Raw genomic sequence first — 15539 nt, forward strand, 5'->3', positions numbered from 1 at the left:
CTTTTGTATGCCGAGAAGTATGCCCTGCATCCAGCAAAACTGAAGTCTCAGCCAGGAAAACATTCACAACTGGAAAACAGCCAGGTGAGGAATGCCACAACCTAAACTGTTCAAATTTAGGAAATGACCCGGCCCGTGCCCTCGCTGCTTCCTGTGAGGTCTTTCTTCCCCAACGACCTGGGGCGGCTCCAAGGCCACCTCATACCCGTTTCTACCTCCCTAGCTCACCATAGGCCCTAGGCTGGGAACAAAGGCGGATCAACCAATTGCTACTCTGTGGGATTTGGGGAAAAAGGCAAGGTCTAACCGCAGGTCAGGCGCCCCAAACAGGGCGTGGCGGTTGCCCTGCAACCTCCCCGGTAGCTGAAGCACCCTTGTTACCAGGCTCGCTGCAGGTGAGGCTGGGGTCTGCTCCCCGCTCATTGGTCCGCAGAGAAGCACCTTTGAGGAACCCCTGTTGCCCAGGCGAGGACGACAGCCCATTGGTCGGGACACCTCACAATGCCCCCCCCACCCCCCACCCCCCAGCCCATTGGTCGGGACACCTCACAATGCCCCCCCCCCCCCCCACCCCCCACCCCCGTGCGTGCAGGGTTCTTCCCATTGGTTCGCTGCCTGCCTCGGGAGCCCCCCTGTGGCCTCCAACCAGGCAGCCTACTTGGCGCCCTGCAGCGAGTGCCCCCAAGCTGACCCTGTTCCCCATTGGCTGCTTTGGGGGCCGCCGCCATCTAATGAGGAGGGAGGCGCAGAGCACCAGAGCACGCGCTCCCTGCGGCGGGATCTAGCCCTGCAGCCGCGGGACCGGGTAGGGGCCGAAGCTGTGCAAAGGCCGAGAGACCGGCTTCTCTGCGGAGGACACCCGTCCTCCCTCCGGACCTGGTCTGGGTCGCAGCTCGGGCTTCCCGTCGCGGAGCTGTGCATCTCCAATCTGGAACCCAGCCCGCGAGGCCCCAGTAAGTACGAAGCACCCACGCAGCGTGCGAACCGGCCCAGGGCGGACGGAGAGAGTGTCCCTGCTCCTGTGTATCCAGTGTGCGTCTCCATTTACTTATCCCCTTAATCGTTTATCCACCCATCATTTATCGGTTCGTTTATTTGGCATTCTGGGTGCACTCGCTGCGCCGCTTGTCCACATCCTTGTCTCCGACGGGTGTTGGGAAATCCTGTGCCCTGAAGAATTCGGACTGAGATCCGAACGGAAGAGTGGTGTAGACGACGGTGCAACCCCGGAGGGACCATGTTCTACTATCCCAGCGTGCTTCAGCGCCACACGGGCTGCTTCGCCACCATCTGGTAAGGGAGGGCTGAGCCAGGGTGGGCGCACCGGGAGGGGCGCCCAGGGATCCCAGCCTGAGGGCTTCTCTTCCATCCTCACTCCTCGTCCTTCTTCCAGGCTAGCAGCAACGCGCGGCACCCGGTTGGTGAAGCGCGAATACCTGAAGGTGAACGTGGTGAAGACCTGGTAAGGCCCAGAAAAGGCAAGAGGGGCCTGGGGCCATTGTGGGTCAGGGGATGGATTACGCTGGGCTGTGGGGCTGGTCTTTGGCGCAGCGGTGATCAGGGTGCATCGTTCCCCCAGCGAGGAAATCCTCAATTACGTGCTGGTACGAGTGCAGCCCCCGCTGCCAGGTCTGCCGCGGCCCCGCTTCTCCCTTTATCTCTCAGCCCAGCTCCAGATCGGCGTCATTCGGGTCTACTCTCAACAATGCCAGTACCTTGTAGGTAAGGCTAGAAGGCTCTGAGGTGGGGCAGAGCTGAGTTGCCCTCCCGTGGGCTGGCACCCTATCTTGTCCTCCCTGCCCGCAGAGGACATCCAGCACATCCTGGAGCGCCTGCACCGGGCCCAGCTGCAGATCCGCATTGATATGGTGGAGACTGAGCCGTGAGTGTGTCCCTGGGACTGGGACCACCCAGTCTTTGGAAGGGAACCTCCCTGCTTGGCCTCAGTCCTTGACAGCCCCCATTCTCCCTCAGACCCAGCCTGCTGCTGCCTAACCACCTGGTCAGGATGGAGACTCTGGAAGATGCTCCAGACCCCTTTTTTGGGATGATGTCTGTGGAACCCAGACTGCCCAGTCCCTTCAGAATCCCTCAGGTAGGTCTCATTCCCCCTGGACACCTCAGACTGATGAGTTGCCAGTCTGACACTTGGGTGGGGGTGGGATGGGAGCCTGCTACAGCTCTGCCCCACAGAAGTCATTGCAGTGCAATTGCCATGGTGGACCCATCCAGACAAGTCTGCTGCACTGCACTTACCTATTCAGGACCAACCTAGAGGCAGCTCTTGTCTCCACACCATTCCAAGAGCCAAGCCCCCAATCCACACCCTCCACACCCTTAGTGTCCCTCGGCACCGGGTTTCTCATGTCCTTGTCCATCCATTCCTAACACCCCAACAGCTTAGACAGTGTTACTTCCTTCCTTCAAAGACACCTCCAGGGCTCCCCTGGTAGCGCAGTGGTTGACAGTCCGCCTGCCGTTGCAGGGGACACGGGTTCGTGCCCCGGTCCGGGAGGATCCCACATGCTGCGGAGCGGCTGGGCCCGTGAGCAATGGCCGCTGAGCCTGCGCGTCCAGAGCCTGTGCCCTGCAACGGGAGAGGCCACAACAGTGGGAGGCCCGCGTACCGCCAAAAAAAAAAAAAAAAAAAATCAACTGACAAACTCTGATTTTCACAATTCTGAGAAACAACAGCTATAAGACATCAAGCATTCTCTCTGGCTGCTAGGACTTCACTGTCCTGTCCTTTGGAAAACTTAAGATTGCTTTTGTTAAAAAAAAAAAAAAGGACACCTCCAGTTGCTCCCTACTGCCAACAGAATACTAGCATTTAAGGCTCTCCATACCCTGGTCCAGAGGTAGCCATCCCTAGACATCTCTCAGCACATCCCCTGGGCATCTTTGGCTCCCAAACACCAGCCTGGCCTCTATGCCCCAAAGATGCCACATTTACTTCTTTGCTTTTGCTGTTTCCCTAGGCCATAATGGTCACCCCCTTTTCTCTTACAGACCGCACTCAGTTTCTACACTTTTCTATCAAGTCTTTATACCGCTCCTGGCCAGAACCAAATGTTGTTCTAGAACTCAGCACATCACTAGGGCCTTGTTTATCCTTTGTGTTGACTCTTTCTTTTTAAATTATTTTGTTTTTCAAAACAACTTTTATTGAAGTGTAGTTGATTTACAGTGTTGTGCTAGTTTCAGGTGGACAGCATCCTTTGGCTGGCTCTTGCTGGGGTGGTATACAAACTCGCCTCCCCACTAGACCATATAGTCCTTAAGCTCAAGAATCTTTTCTGTTCCCTCTGTGTCCCCAGCACTTGACATAAGGATGCATTGCTTCTTTCACAGACAGATTAACACAGTCTAGATGATTGGGTCGGGGCGGGAACGGGAGGAAAGGAAACAGGATGGTGAGTGGGTTCACTGCATGCTGCTGCCAGTGCCACAGAATTAGACATAAAGGGCTATCACTGTCCAGTCCATTGTCTGAATAAGGTTGTGAAAGTGGGGAAGCAGGGCGCTGAAGCTGAACCCTATCTTTTGTCCCCAATCCCTCCCCACAGATTCAACACCTCCTAGAGGCTGTGACCCCAGAGAGAGTTCTTGAAGAGATCCCTCCTGAAGTTCCTATAGAGCCAGGTGAGCAGAGAGAGCCTTCTCTTTGGTGAGAGGTAGAGGAACATCTAAAAGCTGAAGGAAATCACTGTCTTTGAGCTTCTTTCAGGAGCGAGGCCCTGTGAGGGGCACTGTATGTGTATAATGTCGTTACTGCTCACAAGAGTCCTATGAGATCAGAATTATTATCCCCAGTTTACAGATGAGGAAAGTGAAGCCCACAGCGGTTAAGCGATGTGCCCTGGGTCAGCTTGCCAGTGACTAGCTGGGGCCTGACTAGAACCCAGGTGGACTTGACTCCAGAGTCCATGCTTTTGCCTTACCACGTGGGTGGGGGGACTTGGAAAGAAACAGGGGCTGGTGTGACTTCCCTCCCCTCCAGAAAAGATTCTGGTCACTGCACCGTCTCCCGAGGCCATCACGCTCCTGGAGGTGGAGCCCATACGTATGCTAAAGATTGAGGTGAGCTGACCCCCTGCACACGGAGCCTGAGGCCCGAGTCCTGCTTCTGCTGGCCCAGCCCCCCTGCATCTGCTTCCTTATGCCCCCGGAGTCCTGCCTTCTCCACCTCCGTTTCCCCACCACTGCCCCCAGCGCCGGAGCACCCACGGGCTTCCTCGGTCTGGCCCAGCCCTGTGGCATCTCCCTCAGACAGAAATGGAATTGAGTCCCCTCACCTTGGTTCTCCCTCTCCTAACAGGGTGAACGGGACCTCCCAGAGATCAGCCGCCGAGACTTGGACCTGCTGATCGCAGAGGAGGAGGAAGCCATCTTGTTAGAGGAACGTCGGCTAGGCAGGTCCATCTGGCCACGTAGGGCCCGCCCGGTGCTGGATGGTCGGCAGTCTGGGCTGGGCAGTGTTCCCATCTCTTCTGTGTTCTGAGCCCTGACCTTCTCTTCACAGAGTACAAAGAGGAGCTCCGGGCCCCAGAGAGGGAGATCACAAGCCCCCCACCCTCACCTCTAGCTCTTGCAGAGTAAGGGCAGGAACCCCCTGGGGCCAGGTAGGGGTCATTGCTGGGAGGGTATCTTCATTCTCTTGCCCATTTCCCCTCAGGGTGGAGGAGGCTGCAGAGCCACTTCCAGCTCGGGTCCCCGAGGAGCTGAAGCCACCAGGCTGGGAGCCCGAGGCCCTACTTCCTGGTGAGTACCTGCCATGCCAGGGTCCTTCCCAGTGGCCCCGTATTCTAACTTGCTGAAGGGAGGACTCTCTAGCATCTCGCCTGGGTGGCTTTGAGGACAAAGGGTGTGGGGCAGAGCTGGGACCTCGAGTGTTTTTGCAGAGGTAACACCCCCGCTGGAGCTGCGTCTGCCAGCCCCACCCAGCCCAGAGGTGAGTAATGCTCCTCCAAGCTGCCTCCTTTTCGCCCTCGTCTGCCAGAACTGCTCACCCATTTTCAGTTTCCCCAAGCCAAAGGCCACTGCTAGCTTCCATAGGCCTTTGAGCAAATTAGTAAAAGGTGTCCCTGTCCACACCCCATTTGATCGGGATGGGCCCCTCATACAGGGTGGGAGCTGCACCCGCTCCCAGAGGCCCCACCCAAGCCCTCTCCCAGGGCACCGCTAGGGACGGCAGGTTGGGGCATGTCTGCAGTCCACGAAGACCACAGGGAAAGGAGTAACGGGTAGCCTTGCTCCCACCTCCCCTCCCCCCTCAGCGGAGGAGGCCCCCAGTCTCCCCACCTCCCAGGAGCCCACCTGCTCGCCGCCGCCGCCGCCAGTTATTATTCTGGGACCGGGAGACCCAGATACCCCGGAAGGAATTCCTGGAACAAATGCAAACCAGAGCCCACTGCCGGGAGTGTGTGAGTACAGCCCAGGCTCTGGAGGGATGGAGGGAGGCAGGTACACGTTGGGCCTCCTAAACTCCCAGGGGGGCCATGAGAACAGTCCCCAAAGTGCACATGTTGGAGGTTTGCCCACATACCACTTCATTACCCCGTCTAGCACATCCAAGGGCATCAGTTGAAAGTCCTTTTAGCAACGAGCAGAGAACGAGCCTGAAAGAGCTAGCAGGCCAGAGGCCCTGGAACAAGGCACTGCAGGTGGGTAAGGAGCAGTGGCTCCTTCCTAACCGGGCTTCTGGCCTTTCCCACCACACAGCCAATGGTGCAGCCTCCTGAGAGAATGATCACGAGCCCTGCAGAGCTGTTCCGAACCCCGACTCACTGTGAGGAATGGTGGGAGCTGGTGTGTGGGATCCTCTGAACTCCTATCCCTCACTCCTGGTGTTCCTCACGCCTCAAACCCTCTCCATGCTGCCCCGTCCTCAGCTGGCCGGCTACCCCAAGAACTGCTGGCTTTCTGGACCCACTGTGCCCAGCCACTCCCGCTAGCACTCAGGAGAAGGCCGCCCCCTGAGCCTGAGGAAGAGGAAGCTGAGAGGGAGGCGGCAGCTGAGGAGGAAAGGAGAAAGGCTGAAACTCCGAGCGATATCGAGGTAACGGCACCCTCACTCCTTCCTGCTTTGCCCGAGCTCCAACAGCCTGCTTTTTTCTGCCCACGTGAGCCATGGGCACCAGGTCCCAGCCAGGCTGGTTCAGGGCTAGACCTGCTTCACCCCTGCCCCCGGTGCTTCTGTGATGGCTTGGGGTCTTAGTTCTCCTTCTGTCATCTCCAGGTCCTGAGGGAGGCCCTGGAGCCCAGTGGGCCCCTCGTGCTGCCTTCAGGTAAGTATCTGGAAAAGGGATGGTGGAGACCACCACCCTGACCACTGTCCCAGGAAACTGGTGCCCCAACTGCTGACAGTTCTCATCAGCGCACTTAACATAAGGAAGCACAGACTGAGTCTCTTCAGTCCCCTCCCCCCACCCCCTGCGTGCTTTTAACAAGTCACTGCCAGCTCTGGCACCCAGGTGGACCAGGTGGCCCCCAAATCCCAACTGCTCAGATGCAAACCAACCCACTCAGGACCTTCCCCTCTCCCTGACAGAGATCTCCCTAGAAGCGGCTGAGGAGAAGACCCGCATCAGCCTCGTCCCCCTGGAAGAACGTTGGTAAGCGGCAGCCCCAGCTAGGATGGGTGTGCCCCTCGTCACTGTCACAGCTGCCACTTTCCCTGCTCCACCCAACTCCCGTGTTCTCCTAGGGCCTGGGCTGAGGCAGAGCAGCCAGAAGCCCCTGCATTGCCCGTGGTGCCTGAGCTCCCTGAGGTGCCTGTGGAGATGCCTGTGGAGCTGCCCCCAGAGCCTGAGCCGCTCTCGCTGGAGGCTGTGCACAGGTACCAGGAAGGGAATGCCTCCGTGGGCGGCCTGGGCTGCAGCCTCAGCTCACAGTTCGTGACCCCCACAGGGCAGTGGCACGGGAGCTGCAGGCCAACAGGGAGCCTGACTTCAGCAGCCTGGTGCCACCTCTCAGTCCCCGCAAGGTGGCCGCCCGGGTCTTCTACCTGCTCCTGGGTGAGCGAGGAACGTGTGTGCCTGTGTGGGGGGTGGGGAGTGGACACACAGGCCAGCGGCTGCTGTAGGGACCCTCTCCTCTGACCAGCCCTCTCCCCTCTTGACCAGTGCTTGCTGCACAGCAGATCCTTTGTGTGAAACAAGAGGAACCATATGGGCGCCTCCTGATCCAGCCAGGGCCCCGATTCCACTGCGGTTAGAGCCAATTTACAAAGCTGCCAGGGAACCGGCTATGGTAAACAATGTCCTGCCTCACTTCTGAACACGGATCTCTATCCTTCCTGCTCCCAGCACTACTGTTCAAGAAGAAAATAAACTGCCTTTATTACAGGATGGTGTCATGACTCCGTTTGTATTGTCCCAGCACGACAGACCCAGCCCTAGCGGCCACCCCAGTAAGGCAGCAAATAGGGCTGAGACTCCAAGTGGGTATGAGGCCCAGGCCCAGAATCTTTGGTAAGGCGTGAGCTGGAACTGGGCAGAGAGCTGGCCTCAGGCGTGGGCAGGCTCTGTTCTCTCTGGCCCAGCTGCAGCCCGCAGTCTAGGTGAGGCCCAGGATGGCCTGGAGCTCCTGGGCCTTGTTGCCAGGCAGGGAGCCCAGTGCTGAGCGGAAGCTGTCAGCGTGCTGTTTGGCCAAGAATGTGAGCAGCAGCAGCAGCGACGCCTTGGTGTCTGGGTGGAGAGTGAAGGGGGAGGAGTCTGGGGAGGGCTGGCCCCCCACCCCTAGCTGCCCCAGGCCCCCTGAGCCCTGCTGCTCCCCGCCTCCCCCCAGCCCTGCCCACAACTGCCACCGTCACCTGGTGGGACCTTGTTCTCAGCCAGGATGAGGCTGCAAATGCGCAGGAGCTCTGGAGCCACACCTACAACCTGTCGGGAAAGAAGGGCTGACTCGGGCAGAAGCACCCCTGGGCCCCAGCACTGGGGTGGGTGGTAGGAGCCCCGGAGAGGCAGTCTCCCACCTGGGCTGTTTGAGCAATGCTGATTAACACACATGCCAAAAAACCGTGAACCATGAGAAGAACCCTGAAACAGGGTGGTGGTAATGTGTTTTGTTTTTCGGAGAGCATGAGACCGTGACCAAAGGTATTTGAAATCACAGCCTTAAGACCAAAAGAAGCCCAGACACTCAGGAGCTCCACCCACACAGTAGTCTGCGAAGATGTAAGACAAAGGTGATGGACACAAGAGCACTGGGACATGCGTCCCAAAGCTAGCCACTGGATGCAGACAAATCTCATTCAGAAAGCAGAGGTGCTCTGACTGGAAAGGATGGTGGGGTGGCCCAAAGGGCCCAGGCTCCATGGAGCACAGTCGAAGAGCCTGGTCTAGGAAATCGACCTAGGAAAGCTGTGACTTCTGGCTCAGACCAGAGGGTAGAAATGAAACCTCCCTGAGGAAAAATGCTACGCGGTGAGAGGAAGCCCCTCCTCCCCGCTTAAAGGCCTTGGCTGCCAATCCTTGCACAGCAACAAGAAAGCCGAGAAGAGCAGCTTAAACTGATGCCAACCCTGCCTTTCAATGAGACTGGAGCATCAAACCCCCTCTAAGGGCCCCAGTATCAGGGTTACCTGGTCAGGGCTGCTCTGGTACAGGAAGCTGAAGAGGTGCCCTAAGGTGACCCACTCCTCCAAATCCTCCTTCAGTGGCAGGGCGTGCAGCAGGGCAGCCAGCACCTGGACACACAGAAGACTCTGGCCTCCAGCCCTGCACCCTCCTCAGCTCCCTGGTCCTGCCTGACGCCCCCACCCCTCACCTGGGGCTCTGGTTTCCTCGTGGGACTGGCCATCAGCAGGCGGGCAAGTGCCCCACAGATGTTGTCATGGACACGATCATGGCGCTCCCTTGCCAGGAGGGGCAGCAGGAGCCCCAGCAGCTTGGGGAAGTGTCTGGTTCACAGTCAAGGAACAGGCACACGGGGAGACTGCTCCCATCCCAAACCCCAGGGACACCCTCCCAACCCCATCTGGGCCCCCTCCTGCAAGCCGAGGATACTCCTGGGCAGGGCGACCCCCGTGCTCTGCCAGCACGCCCAGCCCAAAGATGGCATTGCTCCGCACCTCGGGGTCCGCCTCCCGGGCAGTGCTCAACAGCATGGGGAGCAGCCGGGACACAAACTGGGCCGAGGCGGCACCCAGGCCCTGAATGGACTCCGCCAGCGTCCCCACCGCAAAGGACTTCTCTGCCACTGTGCAGCCCTGTTTCTGGTGGGGTGAGGAGTGCGAGTCAGCCTGGGACTGGGACCAAGTGGGGAACTGAGCACAGGGTGCACAGGCAGAAAACAGAGCACTCACCGTCTTGCAGAGCAATAATGGCAGGAAGCCGGCAAAGAAGGGGGCAAAGGCATCTCCCCCGGCCGCAGCGGCCAGGGCAGGGATGGCCTCACCAGCATGCTCCAGCAACATGGCGTCGTATTCAGCCTGCAGGGCCAGGTCAGAGGCTGGACACCAGGGCCAGCTCAGACTGGGGGCACCTCCCACCGTATTCCTCCACGGCTGCAGGTGGTCTCCCTGAGGGCTGCCCTTGGTTGACAGGACTGGCTCCTTCCAGGCTGGGTTTGTTTGCAGCCCAGCTTTCCCTCCTGGTCCTCCTACTCCCACTATCAATCCAAGCCTGCCTGGAATCCCCACCCCCGGGAAGCCTTAGTGGGAGTGGGGTTGGTTGTTCCGAACCACTGCCAATCTTTTAGCAAGCCCCGTACCCCCAGGCCAAGCCAAGCACACTGTCCACCTCGCCCCGTGGAGACCAACTGGGCTGCCTGGTTCCAGTTTACACCCGTAGCTCTTACATGGTCCTCATCCTCCTCCTGGTCGGCATCCTGACAAGCTGTCTGCAGGAAGAGGGCACTCAGCTCAGTCTGGGCTCTCCTGCCCCTTCTCCCTTCCGTGGGTGGAAGCTGGACTGGTAGCCTCCGGCTAGCCCCACCCAAGGCTGGGCCGCCACCTCACCCTGCAGCCCACCAGCCCCTCACCTTCCTCTGCAGCACAGCCTTGAGTGTGTGGCAGATCTCAGCAAGCCGCCCAGGGGGCTGCAACGCCAAGCTCCCAGAACCACGCAACACCGCTGTCAGGGCCGCCAGCACGGCCATCACCACCTGGCGCTCCCGCTCCCCGTTCACTGCCCGCACGTAGGATGGCACCACCCGGGCCAAGGCAGCCTGCAGAGCTGGGGACACGACTGGCTGAAGCCTTGGCCAGCCCCTGCACCCTCCCCACCCACCCGCTGTTTCCAGAGGCCCCAGCCGGGCCCCAGCCTCGCCTTCTCACCAGCAGTGTTGGGTTCCGAGGGGCAGCTTTGACAGGCTTTGTGCAGCGCACAGCAAAACTGACCCAGGGCCTCATGGGCTGCCTTCCGCACGCTCAGGTGAGGGCACTGCGGCACAAGGAGGGGCAGGACGTGTGTGCTGCATGCAGGGCCGGCACAGCTCCTAGCCCCCAGACCCCACCCGTCCCGCCCCCCGCCCCACTCACCTCCAGTAGCGTGAACACTTCTTCAAAGACAGTCTCCATGTAGGGAAGGAAGGCCACACTGTGGACAGACACACCGCCATGGGGAAGGGGCTCCCAGGAGAGATTCCCAGTGCCGAGGAGAGGCTGACGCTCACCTGGCATTCACAGAGATCTCCCCCAGCGCAGCACAGGCGTCTTCCTTCTCATCGAAGAAGGCGTTTTCCACGCTGTACCTAGAGTAAGGTGGGGAGGCAGCAGCAATCAGGCGCCAGGAGAAGCAGAGCTGGCCCTGGGCCCTTGTCCAAGCCAGGATCCCCCAGACCAGAACGGCAGCCTCCGCACCCTGAGACCTCCGAGTCCTCCTCCTCTTCCTCGTCCTCCTCCACGAGCTCCTCCTCTTCCTCCCCACCGCACTCGTCGTCAAACAGAAGGAAGGTGCTGCTTCCAGCGTACTGAGGCTGGAATGGGGAGGCACAGCAGGGACTTTGGCTCAGCTGGGCCCAGGAGAGAGATCCCATCCCAGGCCCGGCCGTCCCCACCTGGCTCAGCCCACCCTGTCTGCTCACCACAATGCCCTGGGTGGAACGCAGTGACAACAGCATGAGTGTGGTGATTCGTGGCAGGTGGGGAGCGAGGCTTTCACCCATCAGCCCCGATAAGGCTGCAAACAGGCTGTACCTGGCGGAGACAGGCGGAAGCTGTATAGTCCTACCTGCTGTAGCCAGACAGGATGGGGGAGCCTGGGGAACCCACGGTCCAGAACCAGAGGACTGGGGTCTGGGTCGGGGCGGGGTGAGGGCTCACTCACGTGCAGCGCCGCAAGTCAGGGTCGTCTATCTGGTCACACAAGCCCAGCCCCAGCTGGCAGCATTCCTCAGCCAGGGGCCTCATGGGCTCCCCTACTGCTCGCGCCAGTACCCCAAGTGTCTCTGCAGAGGCAAGGGCTCGGTTAGCACCAGGATGAGGCACTAGGCCAGAGGTGTGCAGGGCCAAGGCCTGATGGACCAGAGATAGCTGGGCGGGGGTGGGGGGATTCACAAATCCCTTCTACTCCTGGGTACGGTGCAAGCACAGCTGCCCCGGGGCACTCTCGTGAACGACAGGTGAGCCTCGGCCCTTCCCCAGCACTGGGAAGCTGGCCTAGGAGTGCCTCGCTCACCCAAGCTCTGGATCCGCACAGGCTGAAGGTCCTCGTGGCCTGTCAACAGGAATTCCCGCAGGTGCTCCACGATGGTGGGGAAGTAGGGCAGCATGGAGGCCTGGGCAGCCGTGGCTGCGGCACGGAAGGGCAGAATCAGAGCTGGACAGTGAGCAGGGACCACCTGCCGCAGGCACCACCTGCCGCAGGCACCCGGAGTGAACCCATGCTCCCACCTCCTGCCTCCGACTCACCAATGGCCCCCAGGGCGCTCACAGCCAGCTCCTTGGCCCGGGAGCTGCTGGGGTTCCTCAGAGGCTGCAACATACACTCCATGAGCTCCGTAAGGTGGTGCTGCACTTCAGGCCCTGTGGGAAAGGGCACCCCTCTACCAACCAACCCAGGTCTCCTACCTGCCTCCAGGCCGACCCTCCCTGTGGCCCTGCCACATCCCTCTCCCCACCATGGGCAGAGCCTCGCTCCCCACCTCCTGCCCCCTTCAGCCAAAGCGACAGCCCCATCCCCTCCCTCACACCCGCAAAGGGCATCGCCACCTAGGTTCTCCACGAAGCTCTCCAGGGCATAGTAGGCCTTGGCTAGGTGACGTGTGCACCCAGGAGGCACGGACTTCAGGTAGGCGAGGAGCAGTGGCATCACCTCCCCGGAATAGCTGCGAATGTGGGGCTGGGGGAAGGAGAAAGACGGCCTGAGTCAGCTCAGCTGCAAGCCACGCACCTAAGTACTGATGGCAGCAGGGATGCCTGAGGGATGGGGCTGAGGGGAAGCTGGTCTCTGGGGCAGGTGGGGACTCTGAAACAGTGGCTGCCCACATCGGCCTTGCTGACCTGTAGGTTCTCTGAGAACTGGCCCAGGGTAAAGAGCGCAGCATTGCGCACAACCTGTGACGGATCCTCCAGGCTCCTGCACACGATCTGTAGCAGTGGGGTCAGCAGTCTGGATGGGGCGGGACAAGAGGGTGGAGTCTGAGGGGCAGGACCTGAGATCCCTGGGCTGAGCCATTCTGCTGTTTCCCCTGGGAAAACCAAGGCTTTCTGTCACCAGATGGTGAGCACCACCCGCTGACCCTGACAGCTGGGGTATCTTCCAAACCAGAACACTTGAATGTGGGAGCAGACACTATTGATGACTAGGCTCAAAGGACAAGTGGAGACCACGACTGCCGTGGGCAGTGTGGTCCTCCTCCCCATGGCCCACCCTCACTCCAAGACAGGGGAACAAATACCTCTGCCTGAGATGGTCCCCGGCTCCATCAGAGAGCACCGCCAGCACGAGAAGCCCAGCCTTGCGCTGGTATGGGCTCTGGCTCCGCAAAGCCTCTTCCAGCATGGGCATCTAGGGGAGCAGATGGCACTCTCCTAAAACCCCAACACGAGCCTGCCTGTTCCCGCGGCAATAGGCCTTCCACACCTACCAGGGCCCAAACATCCTCAGGCTCGGGAGACTAGGCAAACCCAGGGGTAGGAGCACTGGAAGAACAAAGCCACACTTACCAGCATGGGACAGAGCTTCTCAGGGGGCAAATGGAGTGCCAGCATGTCCACGACCTGGAAAAGGACACGGAGACTTTGCTGGACTCCATCTCTGCCCCCCAACCTCCCCCAACGACCTAACACCCCTGCCCCCGGCCCCTGTCCCACATCCCACCTGAATGGCAAAGTGCTTGGGCGTCTCCCCCACCAGTCCAAAATCCAGCTCTTCCTCCTCTGAATCCTGATCCTCAGGATCCAGCTGACCCAGGGGGGGCTCAGCAGCCATGATGGGGAAAAGGGTGTGCAGCAAGGGTGGTAGGAGGCGACTCTTCAGTAAGGCCTTAAAAGGGAGAATGGAACAGTGTCCCTGAGAATCTGTTCCCAAGATGGACTCACGTTAGAAATTCCAGCCTTCCAGGCCACAGGGGGTCCAGGAGGAGATTCCCAATCTCCCAGCCAAGAGCTGGGCTGAGTCCAGACCCAGCCTGGAACATCTTAGCTATGGTACTTTACATAACCCCAGATGGACAGAAAGCTCCAAGAGTGAGATGGAGTTCTAAGAAGATGGAGATGGGGTGATGTGTGTCAGAAAGCACTCACCTTGCTCTTGACTTTGACCAAGAAAGTGAGACAGCAGAGAATACGCACACGTATCGCATCACCTAGGGTCACGTTTCTAGCCACCTGCCCAGAGACCAACTCGAATCAGAAACGGGCAAGGAAACTCCCAGCAGAACAAGCAGCAGGGACAGTGCCGACCCCAGGCTCACCTCCAGGCAGAATGTGAGGACCTCTGAGAGGTGGGAGGTGATGATGGGCAACTCTGACTCCAGCAATTCATTCAGGGCCTCCAAGGCCTCACAGGCCTTTGCCTGCCAGACAGAGAAGTCACGGGCTTACTATGCTCTGCTTCAGTGGCCCAGGCTGAATGCTCCTGCACCCTCCTTCCAACAGAGCTCCTACCCGAATGTCCTCACCTCGTCTACAGGGATCAGGGTCTGCACAGCCACGATGAGCTTGGGCACCAACATTCGCACAAGAGGCTGGAGGACACAAGATGAGCTAAATCACAGAAAGCACGATGCAGCCTAATCTCCAGCCCCAGAAGCTAGCAGCTTCCTCGAAGCCTGCACATAGGAGGAGCCTAGGCACAGCCACCCACAGGAGCCCCTCTCAACTGTTAGGCAGGACAAAAAGCAGAGAAAGAACCTTAAGTAGCTCTGCATCCCGCAAGGGTGAGGACACGAAAGCCCGAGGGTAGTGGGCCAGGGAAGGTGAAGGCCCACATCTCACCACATCATCAGTGCCAAGGTAAGGAGCCATGGTGGTCAGAGTGCGCAGGGAATAGAAGAGGAGTCCAGGAGAGCCCACATCACCAAGGGTCTCGTTCAGAAGCCGAAGGAGCTCCTGGTGGTGGGGTCGGAAGGCCTCAGGCCGGGAGGTCACCACCACACTTAGCAGCAAAAGCCCCATCTGCCCAGGAATAGGGGTTGAGAGGGAAAAGCTTACATGGTCTATCCAGCCTCTGGGTCCCTTCCTCCCACCAACCATGTGATAGTACCTCTCTCTCGGGGATGTGGAAGCTGTGGATATTGTGCTGAAGGAGCTGCATGAGCTGAGGCCAGGCCTCCAGGCCTTCTTTTCGAAAAACGGTAGCTGTGAGCTGGGCCAGGCTAAGACTCACAGAATGCCTGCAAACAGGAGATATTCCCCACCCCCAATCACCCTCCAGTACCCTTCCCTGTATGCGATGGCCCTGCCTCCACGGAGTGGCCAGGAGAGAAACCTCCAGGTGTGCGCACAGGGCCTCTGCCAAGTTGGGACACAGAAGACAACGTCTCAGAGAGACACTAGCAGCACAGTAGGTGTGCAGTCTGGTGAGGGTGACCTCACTCATGCTGAATTTCAGTTCTGTTCTTCCGACTCGGCTTTGGCAGACCATCACAGCCCACTGTAAAGCCCATTAAAGAACTTTCGTCTTTAATACAGCTCGAGAGTCGTTCCTCCACCCTTGGTCTAAAACCTAAGTCCCTGCCCCCCAAGAGCCAGCCTGGAGCTGAAAAAGAAGGCAGAAACCCTGAGAAGCTCTCAGCCTAGAGTCAGTTAGGGCCCTGAGAGGAGGCAGATAAGCACTTACTCTGTCTCTCTCTGGAGGACCGTCAGGATCAGAGACTTGATGCTAGAACACAGGTGGCAAGCATTTGGTACCCAAGAACCGCCTCAGCCCGGCCCGGCCCCACCCCTGGCCCAACCCACCTCTCCCGTTGCTCGGCCGCCAGCCGTCGCCAGCCGGTGCTCAGTCGTCTGCGGGTCAGTACGGCCGCGAACTGGCGGATCTGGGACGAGGAAGCAGGCACGTGAGGGTCTGGGCAGGAAGGTGCTGACCGGGTCGCCGAGGGCAGGAGCTGGGGCTTGACATGTGGCGTACTATAGGAAACTCAGCAGGGAG

At 59.5% G+C, this 15539-nt stretch overlaps 2 protein-coding genes across 2 annotated transcripts in view; one reads left to right on the top strand and one right to left on the bottom strand.

Annotated features, from left to right (window-relative positions):
* Positions 1-1237: 1237 nt before the first annotated feature.
* REC8 (REC8 meiotic recombination protein) lies at positions 1238-7154 on the top strand. Its single transcript, XM_007447878.1, has 18 exons — positions 1238-1293; positions 1394-1462; positions 1580-1722; positions 1807-1882; positions 1975-2095; positions 3567-3642; positions 4001-4080; positions 4319-4412; positions 4523-4595; positions 4676-4761; positions 4902-4951; positions 5277-5423; positions 5722-5788; positions 5892-6058; positions 6239-6287; positions 6551-6614; positions 6707-7016; positions 7125-7154. The coding sequence occupies exons 1-18, from the start codon at positions 1238-1240 to the stop codon at positions 7152-7154; spliced, it is 1758 nt and encodes a 585-aa protein (XP_007447940.1).
* A 403-nt stretch (positions 7155-7557) lies between these two features.
* IPO4 (importin 4) overlaps positions 7558-15539 on the bottom strand; it is an 8773-nt gene continuing 791 nt past the window's right edge. Inside the window, exons 3-30 of the mRNA XM_007447881.1 lie at positions 15347-15437; positions 15228-15269; positions 14652-14781; positions 14384-14563; positions 14068-14133; positions 13861-13962; positions 13691-13774; positions 13266-13430; positions 13112-13165; positions 12844-12953; positions 12446-12554; positions 12155-12284; positions 11855-11968; positions 11622-11735; positions 11271-11391; positions 11029-11140; positions 10805-10920; positions 10618-10695; positions 10484-10541; positions 10280-10385; positions 9985-10178; positions 9802-9843; positions 9308-9433; positions 9009-9217; positions 8770-8902; positions 8585-8689; positions 7814-7883; positions 7558-7688 (exon numbers count right to left, since the gene is read on the bottom strand). Of these exons, the coding sequence (XP_007447943.1) occupies positions 7558-7688; positions 7814-7883; positions 8585-8689; positions 8770-8902; positions 9009-9217; positions 9308-9433; positions 9802-9843; positions 9985-10178; positions 10280-10385; positions 10484-10541; positions 10618-10695; positions 10805-10920; positions 11029-11140; positions 11271-11391; positions 11622-11735; positions 11855-11968; positions 12155-12284; positions 12446-12554; positions 12844-12953; positions 13112-13165; positions 13266-13430; positions 13691-13774; positions 13861-13962; positions 14068-14133; positions 14384-14563; positions 14652-14781; positions 15228-15269; positions 15347-15437 (3092 nt within the window). The remainder of the gene's footprint in view (positions 7689-7813; positions 7884-8584; positions 8690-8769; positions 8903-9008; positions 9218-9307; positions 9434-9801; positions 9844-9984; positions 10179-10279; positions 10386-10483; positions 10542-10617; positions 10696-10804; positions 10921-11028; positions 11141-11270; positions 11392-11621; positions 11736-11854; positions 11969-12154; positions 12285-12445; positions 12555-12843; positions 12954-13111; positions 13166-13265; positions 13431-13690; positions 13775-13860; positions 13963-14067; positions 14134-14383; positions 14564-14651; positions 14782-15227; positions 15270-15346; positions 15438-15539) is intronic.

The sequence above is a fragment of the Lipotes vexillifer genome, unplaced genomic scaffold (assembly GCF_000442215.2).
Source record: "Lipotes vexillifer unplaced genomic scaffold, Lipotes_vexillifer_v1.1 scaffold558, whole genome shotgun sequence".
NCBI classification, from domain to species: Eukaryota; Metazoa; Chordata; class Mammalia; order Artiodactyla; family Lipotidae; genus Lipotes; species Lipotes vexillifer.